General features: G+C 31.4%; 1 protein-coding gene across 1 annotated transcript in view; it reads left to right on the top strand.

Annotated features, from left to right (window-relative positions):
• Positions 1-17,784, top strand: part of LOC139510791 (titin-like) — a 118,535-nt gene that overhangs the window by 84,558 nt on the left and 16,193 nt on the right. Inside the window, exons 15-20 of the mRNA XM_071297321.1 lie at positions 2,565-2,724; positions 7,660-7,805; positions 9,034-9,266; positions 10,919-11,021; positions 13,019-13,064; positions 15,077-15,282. Coding sequence (XP_071153422.1) covers positions 2,565-2,724; positions 7,660-7,805; positions 9,034-9,266; positions 10,919-11,021; positions 13,019-13,064; positions 15,077-15,282 — 894 coding nt within the window. The remainder of the gene's footprint in view (positions 1-2,564; positions 2,725-7,659; positions 7,806-9,033; positions 9,267-10,918; positions 11,022-13,018; positions 13,065-15,076; positions 15,283-17,784) is intronic.

The raw sequence follows: 17,784 nt of genomic DNA, 5'->3' as shown, positions 1-17,784 counted from the left end.
ACCAAACTTAGACTGAAGCTTTTTATTATTATCTAGCTAATATCTAGAGGGAAATTTTGTTAAAATTTTGTACCTGACTGTGTATCTGTATTTTACTTATAAATGGACTTTGTTTTTCTTCCAGTTAACATTACATATACAGTCTGCAGTTAAAGTTTTTAAAACATTTATTAGATTCATAAACTATCCTAGATTTTTACCAAATTTGGACAGAAGCTTCTTACAATTATAAGATAGTATCAAGATGAATATTTTTATTGTTTTTATTCCTCATTTTTGTTGAGCCTGTGATTAACAGCAAAAGTAGGTGAAACACTGGGTTCCGCGGCACCCTTACAAATTTTTATATGACTGCAAAAGTCTTTGTTTTTTTTGTCATATTGTTATCACGTCGTCGTTGTCAGTGTGGTCCAAAGAGGAATGACTTCCAGATAATAACTTTAGTATAAGAAAAAAGAAATCAATACAATTTTAACACATGGTTTAGGACCACAAAAGGAAGGTTGAGATTGAATTTTGGAGTTTTGGTCCTAACAGTTTCAGAGTTAGGGGCCAAAAGGGTCCTAAATTAAACTTTGTTTGATTTCATCAAAAATTGAATTAGTGGGGTTCTTTGATATCTAACGGTGTATTTAGATTCTTAATTTTTGGTCCAGTTTTCAAATTGGTCTATATTAAGGTCCAAAGGGTCCAAAATTAAACTTAGTTTGATTTTAACAAAAAATTAATTCTTGGGGTTCTTTGATATGCTAAAATTAAACTTTATTTGATTTTAATAAAAATTGAATTTATGTGTTCTTTGATATGCTGAATCTAACCATGTATTTAGATTTTTGATATTTGGCCCCCTTTATCAAATTGGTCCACATTGAGGTCTAAAGGGTCCAAAATTGAACTTCATCAAAAATTGATTTCTTTGGGTTCTTTGATATGCGGAATCTAACTATGTACAAAATGTATTTAGATTTTGGATATTGGACCATAATAGGTAAATGTCCAATTTAAAAAAAAAATCAAGTTCTAAAACCCCATCCATTCTGTGTCAGAAACCTATACTGTGTCAACTATTTAATCACAATCCAAATTCAGAGCTGTATCAAGCTTAAATGTTGTGTCCATACTTGCATCAACTGTTCAGGGTTCAACCTCTGTGGTACTATCAAGCTGCGCCCTGCGGAGCATCTGGTTTAAACATTTGAAACATTTTGTATGCATAATTATCTCGGAATTTATTATTGTTAAGAAATTACTTATTGTTAATTTTCATGGTTCTAGAAGAGCAACCTTCATTCACCTCATGCTGTATATTTATATAAAATTTGAAAAATCAGATTTGTTGAAAAAATAGGGAACAAATAATCTTCATATAAGGAAGGCCTAGAAAGTAGTCATGATAAACTTAACAATTTTAGTGATGATAGGCAACTAACTTTGAATATTAAAAAGACAAAAACTATGGTTATCCAACAACACACCATAATATAATTCCCCCTTTAATAACATAATACGGAATAAAACTGAATATACATTTTTGTGTTGCTTATTAAAGTGTAATAGTAACCACAAACATAGTCTCGAAGAGCATGCAAAGAAGGTCAGGAAAGTTTTATTTTCCTTTAGAGCAAAGACAGCCTCTCTGGGCTCTTTACATATTATAATTTCGGTGTCAAAAAATCTCTTTGATAAATTGGTTAAGGCCATTTTGACTTACAACTCTGAAATATCATGTATAGATTATTTCCTTGTGTAACATAGGGCAAAGCATAAAGCAGCCAACGAAATTGTGACATTGACAATCTCAACTTTATTGATAAATCACCTTTTGAAAAAATCCATCTAACATTTTGTAAATACCTTCTTTAGGAACCAAGAAAACCTCATCAAATATAAGAGTGAGTCAGGAACTAGGTAGACTTCCTGTTGAACTTTTTATTACAACCCAATCTTTTTTATACCTGATAATGTTAGACTAAATTTTGATAATTTAAACCCTTTATTGAAAGAGCCCTTAGATTGAACTTTCAAAATCCCTTGATTTGCAAGGTGTATATACTTGGTATACATAATTATGCTAAAAATGTCTAACCAGACAATATCCCAAGACAAAGCGGCCAATTGTAAGAATATTGCAGATGTAAGATGATTTAAAATCAGAAATTAAATATGAAATAAATGACTATTATAAAGATCTATATAAAAGTAAAATAGAAAAAAAGGACGAAATTAGCAAACTTTTTCTGTATAAAAACTTAAAACCTTCCCTTGAAGCAAATTTTTACTTATCGTTTATGGATTTTTCTGTAAGGAATATTTATACTAGACTTCATATAAGTGACCATGGTCTTGAAATAGAAAATGGTCCTTACATTAAAATCACTCAAGAGCAAAGACTGTGTAAAACATGCAAATTCGTTGAAGACGATTTCATTTTTAAATCAAGCTTAAAAATGTCATTTGAAAACAGAGGAGTTCATGTTATAATTTTCAGATTAATGATTAAAATCTGTTGAAACACTTGAGTTATTTATTTATGAAAAGTAAAATACAATCTTTAAATATTTCAGTTGAATACAGTGTAAAATTTAAGATTAAGAACCATGATTACAGCCAAATACAAGGAAATGAGGAGGAGGATAAAAGAATAAGAGCTGAAATACTACATAATGTATCTGCTTTATTCAACAGTGTTCAGGGAATTCACAAAGTTGAAATACTTGATCTAGAGTAAGTTCATTCACAATTTTAGTGGACTCAAACTCATTGCATAATCCTATTACTATACCTACCTTTTATAAAGACAGAAATATGCAGTGATGAGAAGTCCATATGTCGAGATCTGCACATGTCCTTCTGTTTGTACTATCATTCTATGTCTTCTGTCATACATATTTTATTTGCAACTGCTCATAAACTGATTGAACAATTTTGTGCAACTAAATGACATATCTGCATACTATAGAAATTTAGTCACTTCAAGCAACTTATCATAATTAAATGAACTGTTTCATAGATCTTTACCATATAATTTTGAATTTTTCTCACAATGTGAACTAAATACATTTTGTACTGATACTGCATTGGTTTATCTTGGAACAGAGGCTATTAATCATTCACCTTGTTGGTATGTACTGTTCTTTTGTTAATTCATCATGTTCGGGGGTCATTAAGGGTATACATCATATAGTAATATATTAAGTATATTATAATGGGTGTGTGGCGTTCTAAACTAGATTTTATGAATTGTAAATGGTTTTTCGTCTATAAAAAAAGCTGGGATGTAAAATAGTTATCCCACGAGGACGAGGTGTGTCAGTGTAAGATCATCCTGATGGCCGGAGCCCAGAGGGTGATCCAACACTGACACACCTCGTCCTCGTGGGATAACTATTTTACATCCCAGCTGTTTTTTATAGACGAAAAACCATTTACAATTCATAAAATCTAGTTTAGAACGCCACACACCCATTATAATATACTTAATATATTACTATATGATGTATACCCTTAATGACCCCCGACCATGATGAGTAGATATCAAACAATGTCAACTCGCCCTACTGGCCACTCGGCCTATACTATATCGGCACTTTATAAAAAAAATCGCCCCACTCTTGTTTACCGACTCGTCCCACTTTTGAAAAAGTGTAAAATCAATTTGAACAATCAGCATGATCAGTCTGACAACTCACTTATTAACGAAAATGGTTTAAACCCCACTTTGGGCAGTAGGTGGTTGACTGTTATAAAGGTATGCTCTTTTTATACGACCGCAAAAATTGAAAATTTTTTGGTCGTATATTGGTATCACGTTGGCGTCGTCGTCGTCCGAAGACATTTGGTTTTCGCACTATAACTTTAGTATAATTAAGTAAATAGAAATCTATGAAATTTTAACACAAGGTTTATGACCACAAAAGGAAGGTTTGGATTGATTTTGGGAGTTTTGGTCCCAGCAGTTTAGGGATTAGGGGCCAAAAAGGGCCCAAATAAGCATTTTCTTGGTTATCGCACTATAGTATAACTAGTTTAAGTAAATAGAAATCTATGAAATTTTGACACAAGGTTTATGACCACAAAAGGAAGGTTGGGATATATTTTTTTGGAGTTTTGGTTCCAACAGTTTAGGAATAAGGGGCCAAAAAAGGGCCCGAATAAGCATTATTCTTGGTTTTCGCACAATAACTTTAGTATTAGTAAATAGAAATCAATGAAATTTAAACACAAGGTTTATGACCACAAAAGGAAGGTTGGGATTGATTTTGGGAGTTAAGGTCCAGATAGTTTAGGATTTAGGGGCCAAAAAGGGGCCCAAATAAGCATTTTTCTTGGTTTTCGCACTATAGTATAACTAGTTTAAGTAAATAGAAATCTATGAAATTTTGACACAAGGTTTATGACCACAAAAGGAAGGTTGGGATATATTTTTTTGGAGTTTTGGTTCCAACAGTTTAGGAATAAGGGGCCAAAAAAGGGCCCGAATAAGCATTATTCTTGGTTTTCGCACAATAACTTTAGTATTAGTAAATAGAAATCAATGAAATTTCAACACAAGGTTTATGACCACAAAAGGAAGGTTGGGATTGATTTTGGGAGTTAAGGTCCAGATAGTTTAGGATTTAGGGGCCAAAAAGGGGCCCAAATAAGCATTTTTCTTGGTTTTCGCACCATAACTTTAGTATAGGAAAATAGAAATCTATGAAATTTAAACACAAGGTTTATGACCATAAAAGGAAGGTTGGGATTGATTTTGGGAGTTGAGGTCCCAACAGTTTAGGAATAAGGGGCCCTAAGGGTCCAAAATTAAACTTTGTTTGAATAATTGGGGTTCTTTGATATGCCGAATCTAACTGTGTATGTAGATTCTTAATTTTTGGTCCCGTTTTCAAATTGGTCTAGATCTACATTAAGGTCCAAAGGGTCCAAAATTAAACTTTAGTTTGATTTTAACAAAAATTGAATCTTTGGGATTCTTTGATATGCTGAATCTAAAAATGTACTTAGATTTTTGATTATTGACCCAGTTTTCAAGTTGGTCCAAATCGGGGTCCAAAATTAAACTTTGTTGGATTTCATCAAAAATTGAATAATTGGGGTTCTTTGATATGCCAAATCTAACTGTGTATGTAGATTCTTAATTTTTGGTCCCGTTTTCAAATTGGTCTACATTAAAGTCCAAAGGGTCCAAAATTAAACTAAGTTTGATTTTAACAAAAAGTGAATTCTTGGGCTTCTTTGATATGCTGAATCTAAACATGTACTTAGATTTTTTATTATGGGCCCAGTTTTCAAGTTGGTCCAAATCAGGATCCAAAATAATTATATTTAGTATTGTGCAATAGCAAGAAATTTTTAATTGCACAGTATTCAGCAATAGCAAGAAATCTTCAATTGCACAGTATTGTGCAATAGCAAGAAATCTTCAATTGCACAGTATTGTGCAACAGCAAGTATTTTCAATTGCATTGTAGTATTGCACAATAGCAAGAAATTTTAAATTGGAGTCATCTTTCTTTGTCCAGAATAGTAGTTGAATCAACTTAAATCATTGTTTTATACAATATACAATGTATATTTACTTTTACTACCAACTGATAAATTAAAACAATCTTTACCATGCATTGATAACAAGCACTTTTTTTACATTTTAATATTTTATGATGTATTTAAATCATTGTTATTGTTGCAAACTCCATTAGAAATTTGAATTGAGATCAGTTCTGGAATAAGGTAAAGGGGGATGTGAAAAATAATAAACTTGAATAGGCTAATATACGGTGGATTTCTGATGTGTGTGCTACAATGTATGATTTACTTTAGTGTTGTTTACTTGTATTGTTTGTTTCATATTATAATGCTTGCGTGACTTTACTTTTGAATTTGTGTTATAAAAGAAATTTATTTCGATTGTTTTATGCTATATGGTCACGTTTTTGTCTCTTTCACTTATTCAGAATTTCCATTCTCAATTTTATTCCATTTCTTTCATTTTTATTTGAATTAAAAACACAAAATTCAAACATATACAAAAATAACCTATTTCCTATTTAGAAAAACATTGGCCAATTAAAAGTTGATTAAGTATAATCCTTTGCTTGCAAAAGTTTTCTTCCTATTTCCACATGGAATTTTAACTTTTCTTACCAGATTTATAAAAAAGTGGGAATAGAAGGAATGAACCGTTTGAATAATGTTGAATATCTTATTTATTTATGATTGTTTTTCTATAAAATTTGAATTTTTTGCATTAAATATCTATCTCTACCATAATATGTAAAAATAATATATATAACAACACTCCTTCTAGTCCTTAGTGGCATTGTATAGGTCTTTAGTGCACTAAGGAGTCCTTAGAAGTATTTAGACGCACCGTTTACTTTTATAATTCTAGACCAAAACAAAATTTGAATTTTGAGATATCGAGAAAAATCTAGGAATACAAATTTTTGAGGAAACCATGCACCAAATTCAGCAGTCCTACATTATTTACTCTGTCTCTCCATCTAAAATTTCTATGCCATACTTTTTTATTACAATAAACAAATGACCTTTCATGAAATCAAGAGATATGAGTTGTAAATATAGAGAAATATGATTTTTGTTGATTATGGTTGAAAGAAGTCCATTTACAGGGCTGCAAAACAGATATTATAAGGTACATAATGGTTGTATCAAATCTGAACTTTTTTGTTCCAATGGTTACCAAAAGCAGATCAAGTGTAAATTAACTATTTAACTGTTGAGTATATTATTCAAACTCCATTATTTATATGTATCCAATACCTAGAAAACCATGCATTTGATGCTGATTCTGAATTAATTCAGCAATTTCAAACCGGTTGCTAGGGCTTTTTTTTGGTTGCTATGGTTTTTCAGCCACTTAAATTAAAGCTTGTATATTTTTTATCATTTTCAAACAAATCATAAGTTTTATTGTCTGTTAAATTACATTAATATAAAAAAAAATAGCAAAAATTTTGATAATGAACAAGTATTGTGTTTTGTCATTTTTATGAATTTTACCGATTTTTGTTGCCATGGTAACAAAAAATTTAGAAAAAAAACATGTTTTTTTCCTGTTTTTAATAATTCAATGTATGAGTATGAACTTTAAGATGCAATCATAGTTTATAATGAACTTGTCTGCTCAATGTCAATTTTTCTTGATTTAAAGTATGATATTTAAGCTTTTTTCAGAAAATGTCAAAATACAGATTTTTGCACCTTTTTAAATACCATTTTAGCCTAATATCAAAAAAAAAAATTCACAACTTCAACATCAAAATATAAACTTCAAACAATGCCTAATTATATGTTGAAATTTTTTTCTTGAAATTGTCATTATCATGAAATTACTGCAACCAAAAAGTAGACATTTTCCAATTTTCATGCCTGATTTCATCATAAATTCCTCAAAAAAATGGCTGCATGTTTCCATAGCAACCGTTCAACAAAATTTAAAAAAAAAGCTTGCAAACTTTATTTCAATCTTAGCTAACTATTATATAAAAGAATAAAGCAGTTCTGAGACATACATGAATCACCCCCTGCCTGGATCTTACAAATAGCTGTACTTAAGTAAATGTCAGAAATATATTGGAATAGAAAAAGAAAATCCATCTTTTTTATCTTTGGTCTGATTCTTCATTAATTTTATTTTAGATCTGGTTCCTTGATTGCAGTCATAAAGTTAACAGCAAGTCAGGTTTTTGACACATTGAAATCCACTATAGAATCAGCTGTGAAAGAGGGGAAAATAGGATCATTTGAAACAGATTCAGACGAATTTATATTCCAAAAACTGGGAAGTAAGTACAATAATAGTACATGACACTACAATTGTGCTCTAGATTGAATAACACTGTATCAATTGTTTTATTACAAATTTCGGTACAGCAGAAGTGTGATTTTCTCCCTCCTTTACTAGAATTCATTTTTAAATTGATTAGTTCTGATTTATATATAAAAGCAACAAGTACTGATATGACAGGAGATACACACCAAACAGGGTGTGTCAATTATCATAGAGATTAACTAAGTATTGTGTCACAGCACAGTATTTCGCAATAGCACAGTATTGTCAATTACTCATTTATGTGTGGTTTGTTTTTTCTATAAAACTTGGAGTTTGTGTATTAAATATCAATCTCTAACATAACATGAAAACAATGTACATATCACAGCACCCCTTCTAGTCCTTGTTGGTATATTTTTAGTCCTTACCAGTGTTTAGACGTACCATTACTTACTCAGGTTTCACATTCAAAATTATTTACACAAGCTCTATTTGAGTATAAGAGAATTGCTGTAGCTGATTAATATTCCTTCTTTCAAAATTAGATTATAGCATGAATTAGAGAAAAACAGAAATGCCATATGCACACTTTCATCCAAAGTCTTATAATTGTTATCTACCTTTACTTACCAACTTAGGCAAAAGATTGGTGATGACCTGAGTGATTGTGGTCAACAATATAAATTCAAAAGTTAGCTAAAGTATACGACTTTTTCCACACCTTGAAAGAAAGTCGCAATATACAAGACATAGACATTATTTTCAGACTGTCACAGTCTAAACTAATCAACATATTAGATACTTCATGGGATAAGAGACTTTGATGCTTCATATCTTGTTTACAGATGTATCATGTTACAACGCTTCCTTCTGTAATATATCCTTTGTCCTTGACCCCATTTTAATGTTTCAGCTACTACTTAAAATTTTTGTCATGCGAAATTCTCACTTTTTATGGTATATGTGTTTCTAGCAAGGTTACATGTCTGTCAGACATGACTTACATGACCTTGACCTCATTCATGGTTTGACCTCTGTGGTCATATCCAGCAGTGCTCGGCAAAGCAATTTATTAACAATGATATTTTGTTTGGTTTCAAAGTATGGATAACAAAATCAATATAATACTGAAAATACAATATTCAAATATCTAATTACAATGTTCAATTGCATAGTTTGGCACAAGATCTGGCTAGAGATTGTTCCTATAGATAGAATAAATCCTAATTTAATGATTTTAGATTTACAAGTACCTATAACATCACAAAACTTTGATATTCGGCTGATGATGATTCTGATGAAAAATTTGATAGAGGCATATGACAATATACCAGATGTACTGCCATTCGAGACTGATATAACTGAGGTAGCTGATTTATCAAGGGTAAAACACATCCGTAATAAAATAGTCCAAAACAGTGATAGAAGTATATCTGATGAAGATTTTGAAGAAGATTGGAGTAATTTATCACAGGTAAACTGACAGATATTTCTGTATGTGTTAAGAAATACAAAAAGGACAACATTTTATTGCTTTGAAAAGGCAGGGGAATAGTCCTATGACAGATGTGTAAAGAAATGAGTTTGACTTATGCAGTTATCTCCCTTCAAACTCAAACTGATTGATAAATCTCCCAAATTCATCATTATGACATATGATTTCTTTATGATAATACACACACAAAATCAGATAACATAGTTTTCTCTATCCTACTACCCTGCAATAGAGGGGCATGAAGTGTTTGACTTGACAATCTGTTCAATCACATGCATGTTCAAAAATTTTTTTTCGTTCTGGTGCTTTAGTTTGCCTCATCCAGATGTCATGAAACTTATAAACAATGCTTAATACTCAATTTATCACAAAACATAGATCAAGTTTGAATTTGGTTGACATCACATTTACTGTTCTTGTCAGAGTTATGTCTTTCATCAATGTCCTTATCCAGTAACATTAGTGCTATTGAAATACCAATTGCCTGACTAGTTTAAAAAATTGTCAATATAATTTGTCCATTAAAATTGTACAATATATATATAGATATTGTTAGAGCTTATCAACAGGTGGTCATTTAGCTACCTGTAGATTTACGTGGTTGGTTTTTTTTTGCCTTGCTGATTTAAGGATGTACTTAGGTGAGGATAGGTAAAAATTAAGAAATTAAGAAATTAAAACTGATACTATAAGCTGGTAGAGCATCAATTAAGGATTAAAATAAGCTAATAATATTGATAGGTCATGGACCTCCATTTTCGAGATATTTGAGATATGAAATATGGCGGGAAAAGGCTGACTCTGACTTTTACCTTATATTTGCAATGATATTATTTGGGTCTCAAAACAAAAGAAAGAAAATCAAGAATCTTCTAAAATTTTGGTAAATGACATTTCATGAGCTATTAAGTCATATATGAAAAAATAAATGGGTGTTATGGGGCAAAATATTTTACATTGTATTGTATGGAAAAACACCAAGGAGTCCGAACATTTGACACAAATTCCAAAACCTCACCTAAGTACATCCTTAATAATCATTTATATAGAGAACTTTGAATCTGTGTTAGGTTCACATGTATTTTTAAGGATAAAACCTGCTACCAGTTAAGTTCCCCTTAACTAGTTAAAATATGATTGACCAGCATGACCAATTGGCATAGTAAGTTGGCCTCAGTTATATCTTATATTAGCAATGTCCTTTGCAGGTTTGAAAAATCAGTGGCAATCATATTTTTGAAAAGGGTAATATTACTAATATTTTTCATTTCTCAAAGATATTAACAAAGAAATTTACAGAACAAATGTAGTTTTTTGCTTTTATCTCAAAAGCTATAGCAGTTAGAGCAAAAGAGACATGGAGAAAGTAATGAATAAGTCCAAACCGATTGTGGGGTTACTGTCAAAAAAGGTTTATTTTTATGAAATTAAATGTTTTTGGTTACTATTTATAATATTATAAAAGATAGAGAGAAAGTGTAAATGGCAAAAAAGTTCAGCCAAGTCAGATCTGCAAATAAGTTAAATGCCTGAAACTGAAATTATAGGTGAGTGATATGATGCTCTCATGAGACTCTTGTTAAGATAGAACATTTCATTTGTTTATAGTTACATCTTTTCTATGTTTACAGGCACTGATACGCCTAGGAGGAGAAATACGCCTAGGAGGAGAATCTGTAGCAGAAGAATGTAAAACACTAAAAGAATATCAGCCGACACCTCAGCAAAGTAAAGGTTCGTGAATATATAGTACTGATTAATTCATTGACAAACCAAAGTTTATTGTAAATTTGTTTAAAAGTTTCTTGACCATTTGATAACCTTCTGGAAACTTGATTTATTGTTTAGTTGTTTTCATGTATTGCCTCTGTGCAACCCTGTGCAGGGGACACAGGAATACCAGATGTATGTCTGTTTGTCCTTGTTTATAAAGTGCTCTCGAGTGTATCAAAATTACATCATATCAACAATTTCTGGGACAAAATCTTATGCTTATCAACTTAAAAAAAAAGTTATGTCCTTGAAAATATTGATTTACATGTAAAAAAAATTTGCCCTATTTAAAAAAAAAATATATCATGGGTTTATCATGCTTATAGCAGCAAGGTCTTTAAAGATTTAAATAAAATCTTGGTTGATGCACGGGGGGTCAACTTCCTATTATTGGGTATACAGGGATGTGCCAAAAATATGGGTCATAATTTTGCGAGATTTTATATAAAATTGACCCTCCTTTTTAATGACGTATCCTATATGAAAATGCATTTACGTTTGATAACTATATATTGATTCGGGGTATGATCTACATATCATATATAAATATGCTATTGAGAATCATACATTATTAATGGTCAATTATTATATTAAATTATATCAATTCATTTGAAAGTTCACCTTTTAAACAAAGTGCTTTCAAATAAGTTCCCAAATGAACCCCGGTGAGTTGGTGCTTATATAAGCAGTGCTTATATGCTTATATAAGCATGGGTCATATTTTAAGTATAGGTCATTCTTTCTTAAATATTTATATAACTATAGGTACTGAATTTCAGTGAATATTATATTAAAATGGGTACGTTTTTTTAGGCAAAAATGGCACACCCCTACCATACCTGTCAACTGACCCGTATTCTGCGGGTGTGACCCGAGATTTTCACAATTCTGAGGGATCACCCGGAACACCCGCCGGGTCATTGAAATAACCTGGGAATTCCAAAAATGACCCGATTTCCTGTATTTCTTATCCTTGAGATTGATTTCATAAGTAATATTCCTTTGAAATACCGGCAAATTCGTAATTCTTCCATGAACAGGAAGTTCATCTAGCTATGTAAACTGTCAAATTAAGTGACCCATTAAGTGCATGGCTTCACTTGACAGCTTTGGTGTCAAACACACTGTTAATTAACACCAATTACCTTAGCTTTAGGTCGTAGATAAATTGCACCATCGATTTCAAACCGAACTAGAGTTACTTCCCCTTATTTGACACCATTCAAAATTATTCCTTATATATACGTTTCATGGGTGAAAAAGTTTAAATCATTTAAAATATAAAATTCAAATACATATTGAAAAATAACTATTCATTATTTTTATACCTTTACACAATTTTTTTAAAAAAGTTGAAAATTATTTTTTACATTTATACTTCCTTTAACTGTATTACTATATTTTGTCATAGTCTAATTTCCTTGTTAATTAATAAATATTGCTGACCGTGCAAGGGCTGTATAGCCAGTCAAGGTCGTTTAAAACTTCCATATATATAATAAAAATTATTATGATGAAAGGCTACATAGAGAATAGTCTCAAACATTTAAGAATTACATTAAATTCTAGTGTTTGATGATTGTATTATTTTTTTTCAAAAAGTAAAGCACATAAGACTGAGTTACACAAATTTATAAAAATCTTTAAAAGTGCAATGAAATAATATTTAATAAGATTTAAAATGACTTAACAAAGTGAACATGCATTGATGTTTTGGTATCTTTGATATACATTATAAGAAAATGTACCATAAATACTGAAATTCAGCTCGAAAAAGTTCGCACGCGTTATGACCTGAGATTTGATTCTTCAATGCAGGTCATGACCTGCATTTTCATCATCACAGGTTGACAGGTATGCCCTACCAAGAAAATATCGAAGTTACCCCCCCCCCCCCCCCCCCCCCCATGGGTTGATGTTAAAAAATAAATCCTTGTTTATGATTATTTTCATTTCAGATTATTTAAATCCAGAAAATCTCCAATGTGATCAAGGAAGTATAAGGTATGTGTAGATGTGTAGTTAGAATAGAAGTTTCTTCATAATGTAAGTTCCAAATTGAAGAAATATTCTAAATATTACATGTATTATTTCCGCTAGTACAAATAATACAGGTTTTTGTTCGTAACAGTAAAGGGTAAAGATCATTTCTTCAAACAGCATCAGATTTTATGGTATTGAGTATAGAAAAGTTTCCTGATGAACTTCTGTAAGGCTTAACAAATTTACATTGACAGATATTGTGCAATCATAGATCTGTCGGTGACAAGTATGTGAACACTATTTCACTACCTTCTTTTGGTCAATGTAGTTTTTATACGCCCCTCTAAGACGGGATGTATTATGGTATACCATTGTCCGTCCATCCTTCTGTCTGTCTGTTGTCCACATTTCGAACAATTACTAAAAACGTGTCCACCAACTTTTATGAAACTTTGTTGAAAAATTATATCTATTGACGTGAGCTTCCTTTCGATTTTTATAAATTTCAGACTTTTCGTTTCAAAGTTATGAAGTTTTATCCTTAAATAAAGGGTGATTTTCCAGTTTTTCATCAATAACTCAAAAATGCTTCCATCACCTTTAATGATACTTTGGTGAATTGTTTATATCTATTGATGTATGCTCCCTTTCGATTTTTATTAATTTCAGATTTTACGTTTCCATGTTATGAATTTTTATGCTTAAAAAAGGGGAGATTTTCCAGTTTTCGGATAATCACTCATAAACACTTTCACAAAATTTTATAAAACTTTGGTAAATTGTTTATATCTGTTGACTTAAGCAACCTTTCAATTTTTATAAAGGAGTAGGGGCAATAAGGCCCTTATTTAGCCCAAAAATTACTGCAAATTTAAAAGTTATCATACATACTCTTAAATTATTGAAAACTTGACTAAGGTACAAGGTTTTCAGAAAACACAAAACAAGTTTGGCATTAAACAAGTTACCATGGTAACAAATCATCACTGAATATGCATATTTTGTAAAATTTCTTGATTTTCCTTGTTTTTATGCCCCACCTACGATAGTAGAGGGGCATTATGTTTTCTGGTATGTGCGTCCGTTCGTCCGTACGTTCGTCCGTCCGTCTGTCCCGCTTCAGGTTAAAGTTTTTGGTGAAATTGAAGTCCAATCAACTTGAAACTTAGTATACATGTGCCCTATGATATGATCTTTTTAATTTAAATGCTAAATTAGAGTTTTGACCCCAATTTTACGGTTCACTGAACATAGAAAATGATAGTGCAAATTTCAGGTTAAAGTTTTTGGTCAAGGTAGTTTTTGATGAAGTAGAAGTCCAATCAACTTGAAACTTAGTATACATGTTCCCTTTGATAAGATCATTCTAATTTTAATGCCAAATTAGAGAATTTATTCCAATTTCACGGTCCACTAAACATAGAAAATGATAGTGCGAGTGGGGCATCCGTGTACGTTGGACACATTCTTGTTTCATCAAATTTTAAGTATATTTTAGATTGAAAAAGTATGTGTGCACCCAAGAAACAACTTTATATTTGGTGAGATATTGTCAATAGTTATAATAAAGCTTCTGTTAAATTATTTTGTTGTTTCTTGGTTGCGCACTATGTTTCCACAACCAAAAGAAAGATAAAAAACTGCATAAATTCTGTATTTTCCCTCTTTTTTGTGAAAACAGTACATATTATGATGTAATTGTGATGTCATCAGATTCATTTATATTTCTTGACCCTATGCATTTCTAAACATTATGTGCCAATTTGAAACATTTATCGAACATTTTAATGACTTCAATGTCTGTTATCTGTAACTTCCCTCAATGTCTGTATGTCTGCAACTTCCCTCAATGTTTGTATGTCTGTAACTTCCCTCAATGTCTGTATGTCTGTAACTTCCCTCAATGTCTGTATGTCTGTAACTTCCCTCAATGTGTGTATGTGTGTAACTTCCCTCAATGTGTGTATGTGTGTAACTTCCCTCAATGTCTGTAATTTCCCTCAATGTTTGTAACTGCCCTTTTTTACTTGTAGTAATGAATCCTTGACTGACGATTTTGTTCAAGAAACACTAATGAATAACTCTGCTAGATATGCAGTGAGGCAGATATTTGACAAACAATTTCCACCACAAGCTCTTCAGAAAGAAATAGAAAATCAAAAACAACCCCTCAGAAACTTAAAAGAACATCGTGGGATAACACAGTCTCAGTGGGATGATTTATTTCCTAGAGAAAAAGGTAACTTAGTTATAGATCTTATTTTATTTCATCTTATAAATAACATTTTTGCTGAGCCTGTGACTTTAATTGCAGAAAGCTCGCCATAGGGATAATGATCTGGTGGCGTTGGCCGCAGCATTAAGTAACTCTTAAAAGCCTTATATTTTAGAAGGTGGATGACCTCGATGCTTCTTACTTTGTATATAGATGCCTTATGTTACCCGGCAAGTTTCCATCAGTCACATATCAATTGTCCTTGACCTTCATTTTCATGGTTCAGTGACTACTTGAAAAAAAGTTAAGATTTTTTTAAATGTTAATTTCTCTAGATCTCTTATTATGAGTAATAAGATAACTATATTTGGTTCCTTGCAAGGTCCTCATGCATATCAGACAGTTTTTACTTGACCATGACCTCATTTCATGGATCAGTGAACAAGTGGTAAGTCCATATCTCAAATACTATAAGCAATAGGTCTAGTATATTTGGTGTATGGAAAGATTGTAGGTGTACATGTCCAGCTGGCAGGTGTCATTTGACCTTGACATCATTTTCATGGTTCAGTGGTTATAGTTAAGTTTTTGAGTTTTGGTCTGTTTTTCTTATACTGTATGCAATTGGTCTATCGATACTATGTTTGGTTTACAGAATAATTGTAAGGTGTACACGTCTTACAGGCAGGTGTAATCTGTCATTGACCTCATTTTTATGGTTCAGTGGTCAAAGTTTAGTTTTCTTGGTTGAGTCTGTTTTTTGGAAAATATAAGCAATAAGTCAACTATATTTAGTTTACTGAATGATTATAAGGTTTACATGTATTTCTTGTTTAGTTAATATGACCTTGTCTTAATGACCTCATTTTCTCTGATCATGTTAAGTTAATGTGATAGTTGTACCGGGGAGTAAAGCTTTATATGTAGGACTATCAACATAATATCAATGGATAGTAAAGAAGGTGAGACATTCAGGGTATGCACTCTTGTCTATATATTTCTACAACATTTGATAAATCAGATTAACCTCCCTCTTAAAGACAATTAACCAGAATGTAAAAAGTTTTGAAAGATAAGGGTCTGTGTTATTAATTGTCAAGTTATATATTTATTTTGTTTAGAAACAAGTATGTGTCTTAAGATGCTTTATTTGAACGAAGCTTGATTTCAAAAGTAAGAGAGATCATTATAAAAGTGTCCATTCTTGTTTTTTTACAGATTCAAATTAATTTTTCTTCAAAATTTAGTTTGTCCAGTGTTTTCACAGTTTTTGTCTTGCCTGCTACTGAAATCACAGAACATGAGACAAAGGTATTACAATCCTGATGGCAGATGCTATGGTGTAAACTATATATATTTCAGAAGCTAGAAGACCTGGAGGCTTCATACCTTGGATGCAGATACCTTATGTTACAAAGTTTCTGTTTGTTATATTTTTATTGTCCTTGACCCTATTTTCATAATTCAGTGACTGCTTTTAAAAAAAAATACTGGAATTTTGGATTTTTGAAAATTCTTGTTTAATTGGATAATGTTTAGTTTTTATACGCCCGTCAAAATTTTATGGTATACAAATGTCCGGTGTCCGTCCGTCCGTCTGTCCGGCATAAACATGTCGCACCGTAACTTGAGAACGACTTATCCAAATTTCATGAAACTTAACATAGTTGTTTCTTATGATGGTCAAATGATCTGTATACTTTTTGGTGAAAATAAGATTAAAACATTTTGAGTTACGGCACTTTGTAACTAAAACAGGGGTGTGTTTTTTTTCACATGTCGCACCGTATCTCAAAAACAATTCTGGATTATGGCTTAAAACTTTAAACACTTCTTAGTTATATTAATCTTAATATCTCTATACTTTTTGGTGATGATTCAAAATTTTATTTTTGAGTTATTGAGTATTTTGTAAAAAAAAAAGGGGGAGGGGTTTTTTACATGTCGCACCACATCTCAAAAACGATTTATGATTATTGCTTTAAACTTTACACATGTCTTTGATATATTAATCTGAAGATCTGTATACTTTTTGGTTTTGATTCAAATTTTTTTTTTAGTGATATTTAGTTTTTTGTAAAAAAAAAACAGGGTTGGGGGTTTCACATGTCCCGCCGTGTCTCAAAAAAAATATATGGTTATTGCTTAAAACTTTCTCTGAAACTATTTATGATTATTGCATAAAACTTCCACACAAGACGTCGGGCGTATCATGCGCTCATGGCGCAACTGTTTATTGTGGTTTGGTCTACCACTATTTCGTAGATACTTCAGGCAATAGGTCACTTATATTTGGTGTTACCGTGTATGGAATAATAAGGTGTAAGTGTCTGTCTGGCAGCTGGTATCATATGCTATGACCTCATTTTATGGTTCATTTGTTTGTGATAGGTTTTTGTGGTTATGTCAGTTTTTCAGTTCCTAAAAAAAGAAGTCAACTATATTTGGTGTATGAAATATATGTAAGGTGTACATACATGTGATAGACTGTAAAATTCAGATCAGGAGATTTGGAAATTTTGGTCA

The sequence above is a fragment of the Mytilus edulis genome, chromosome 2 (genome assembly GCF_963676685.1).
Source record: "Mytilus edulis chromosome 2, xbMytEdul2.2, whole genome shotgun sequence".
Taxonomy (NCBI): domain Eukaryota; kingdom Metazoa; phylum Mollusca; class Bivalvia; order Mytilida; family Mytilidae; genus Mytilus; species Mytilus edulis.
This window is presented reverse-complemented; position numbering and strand designations above follow the sequence as displayed.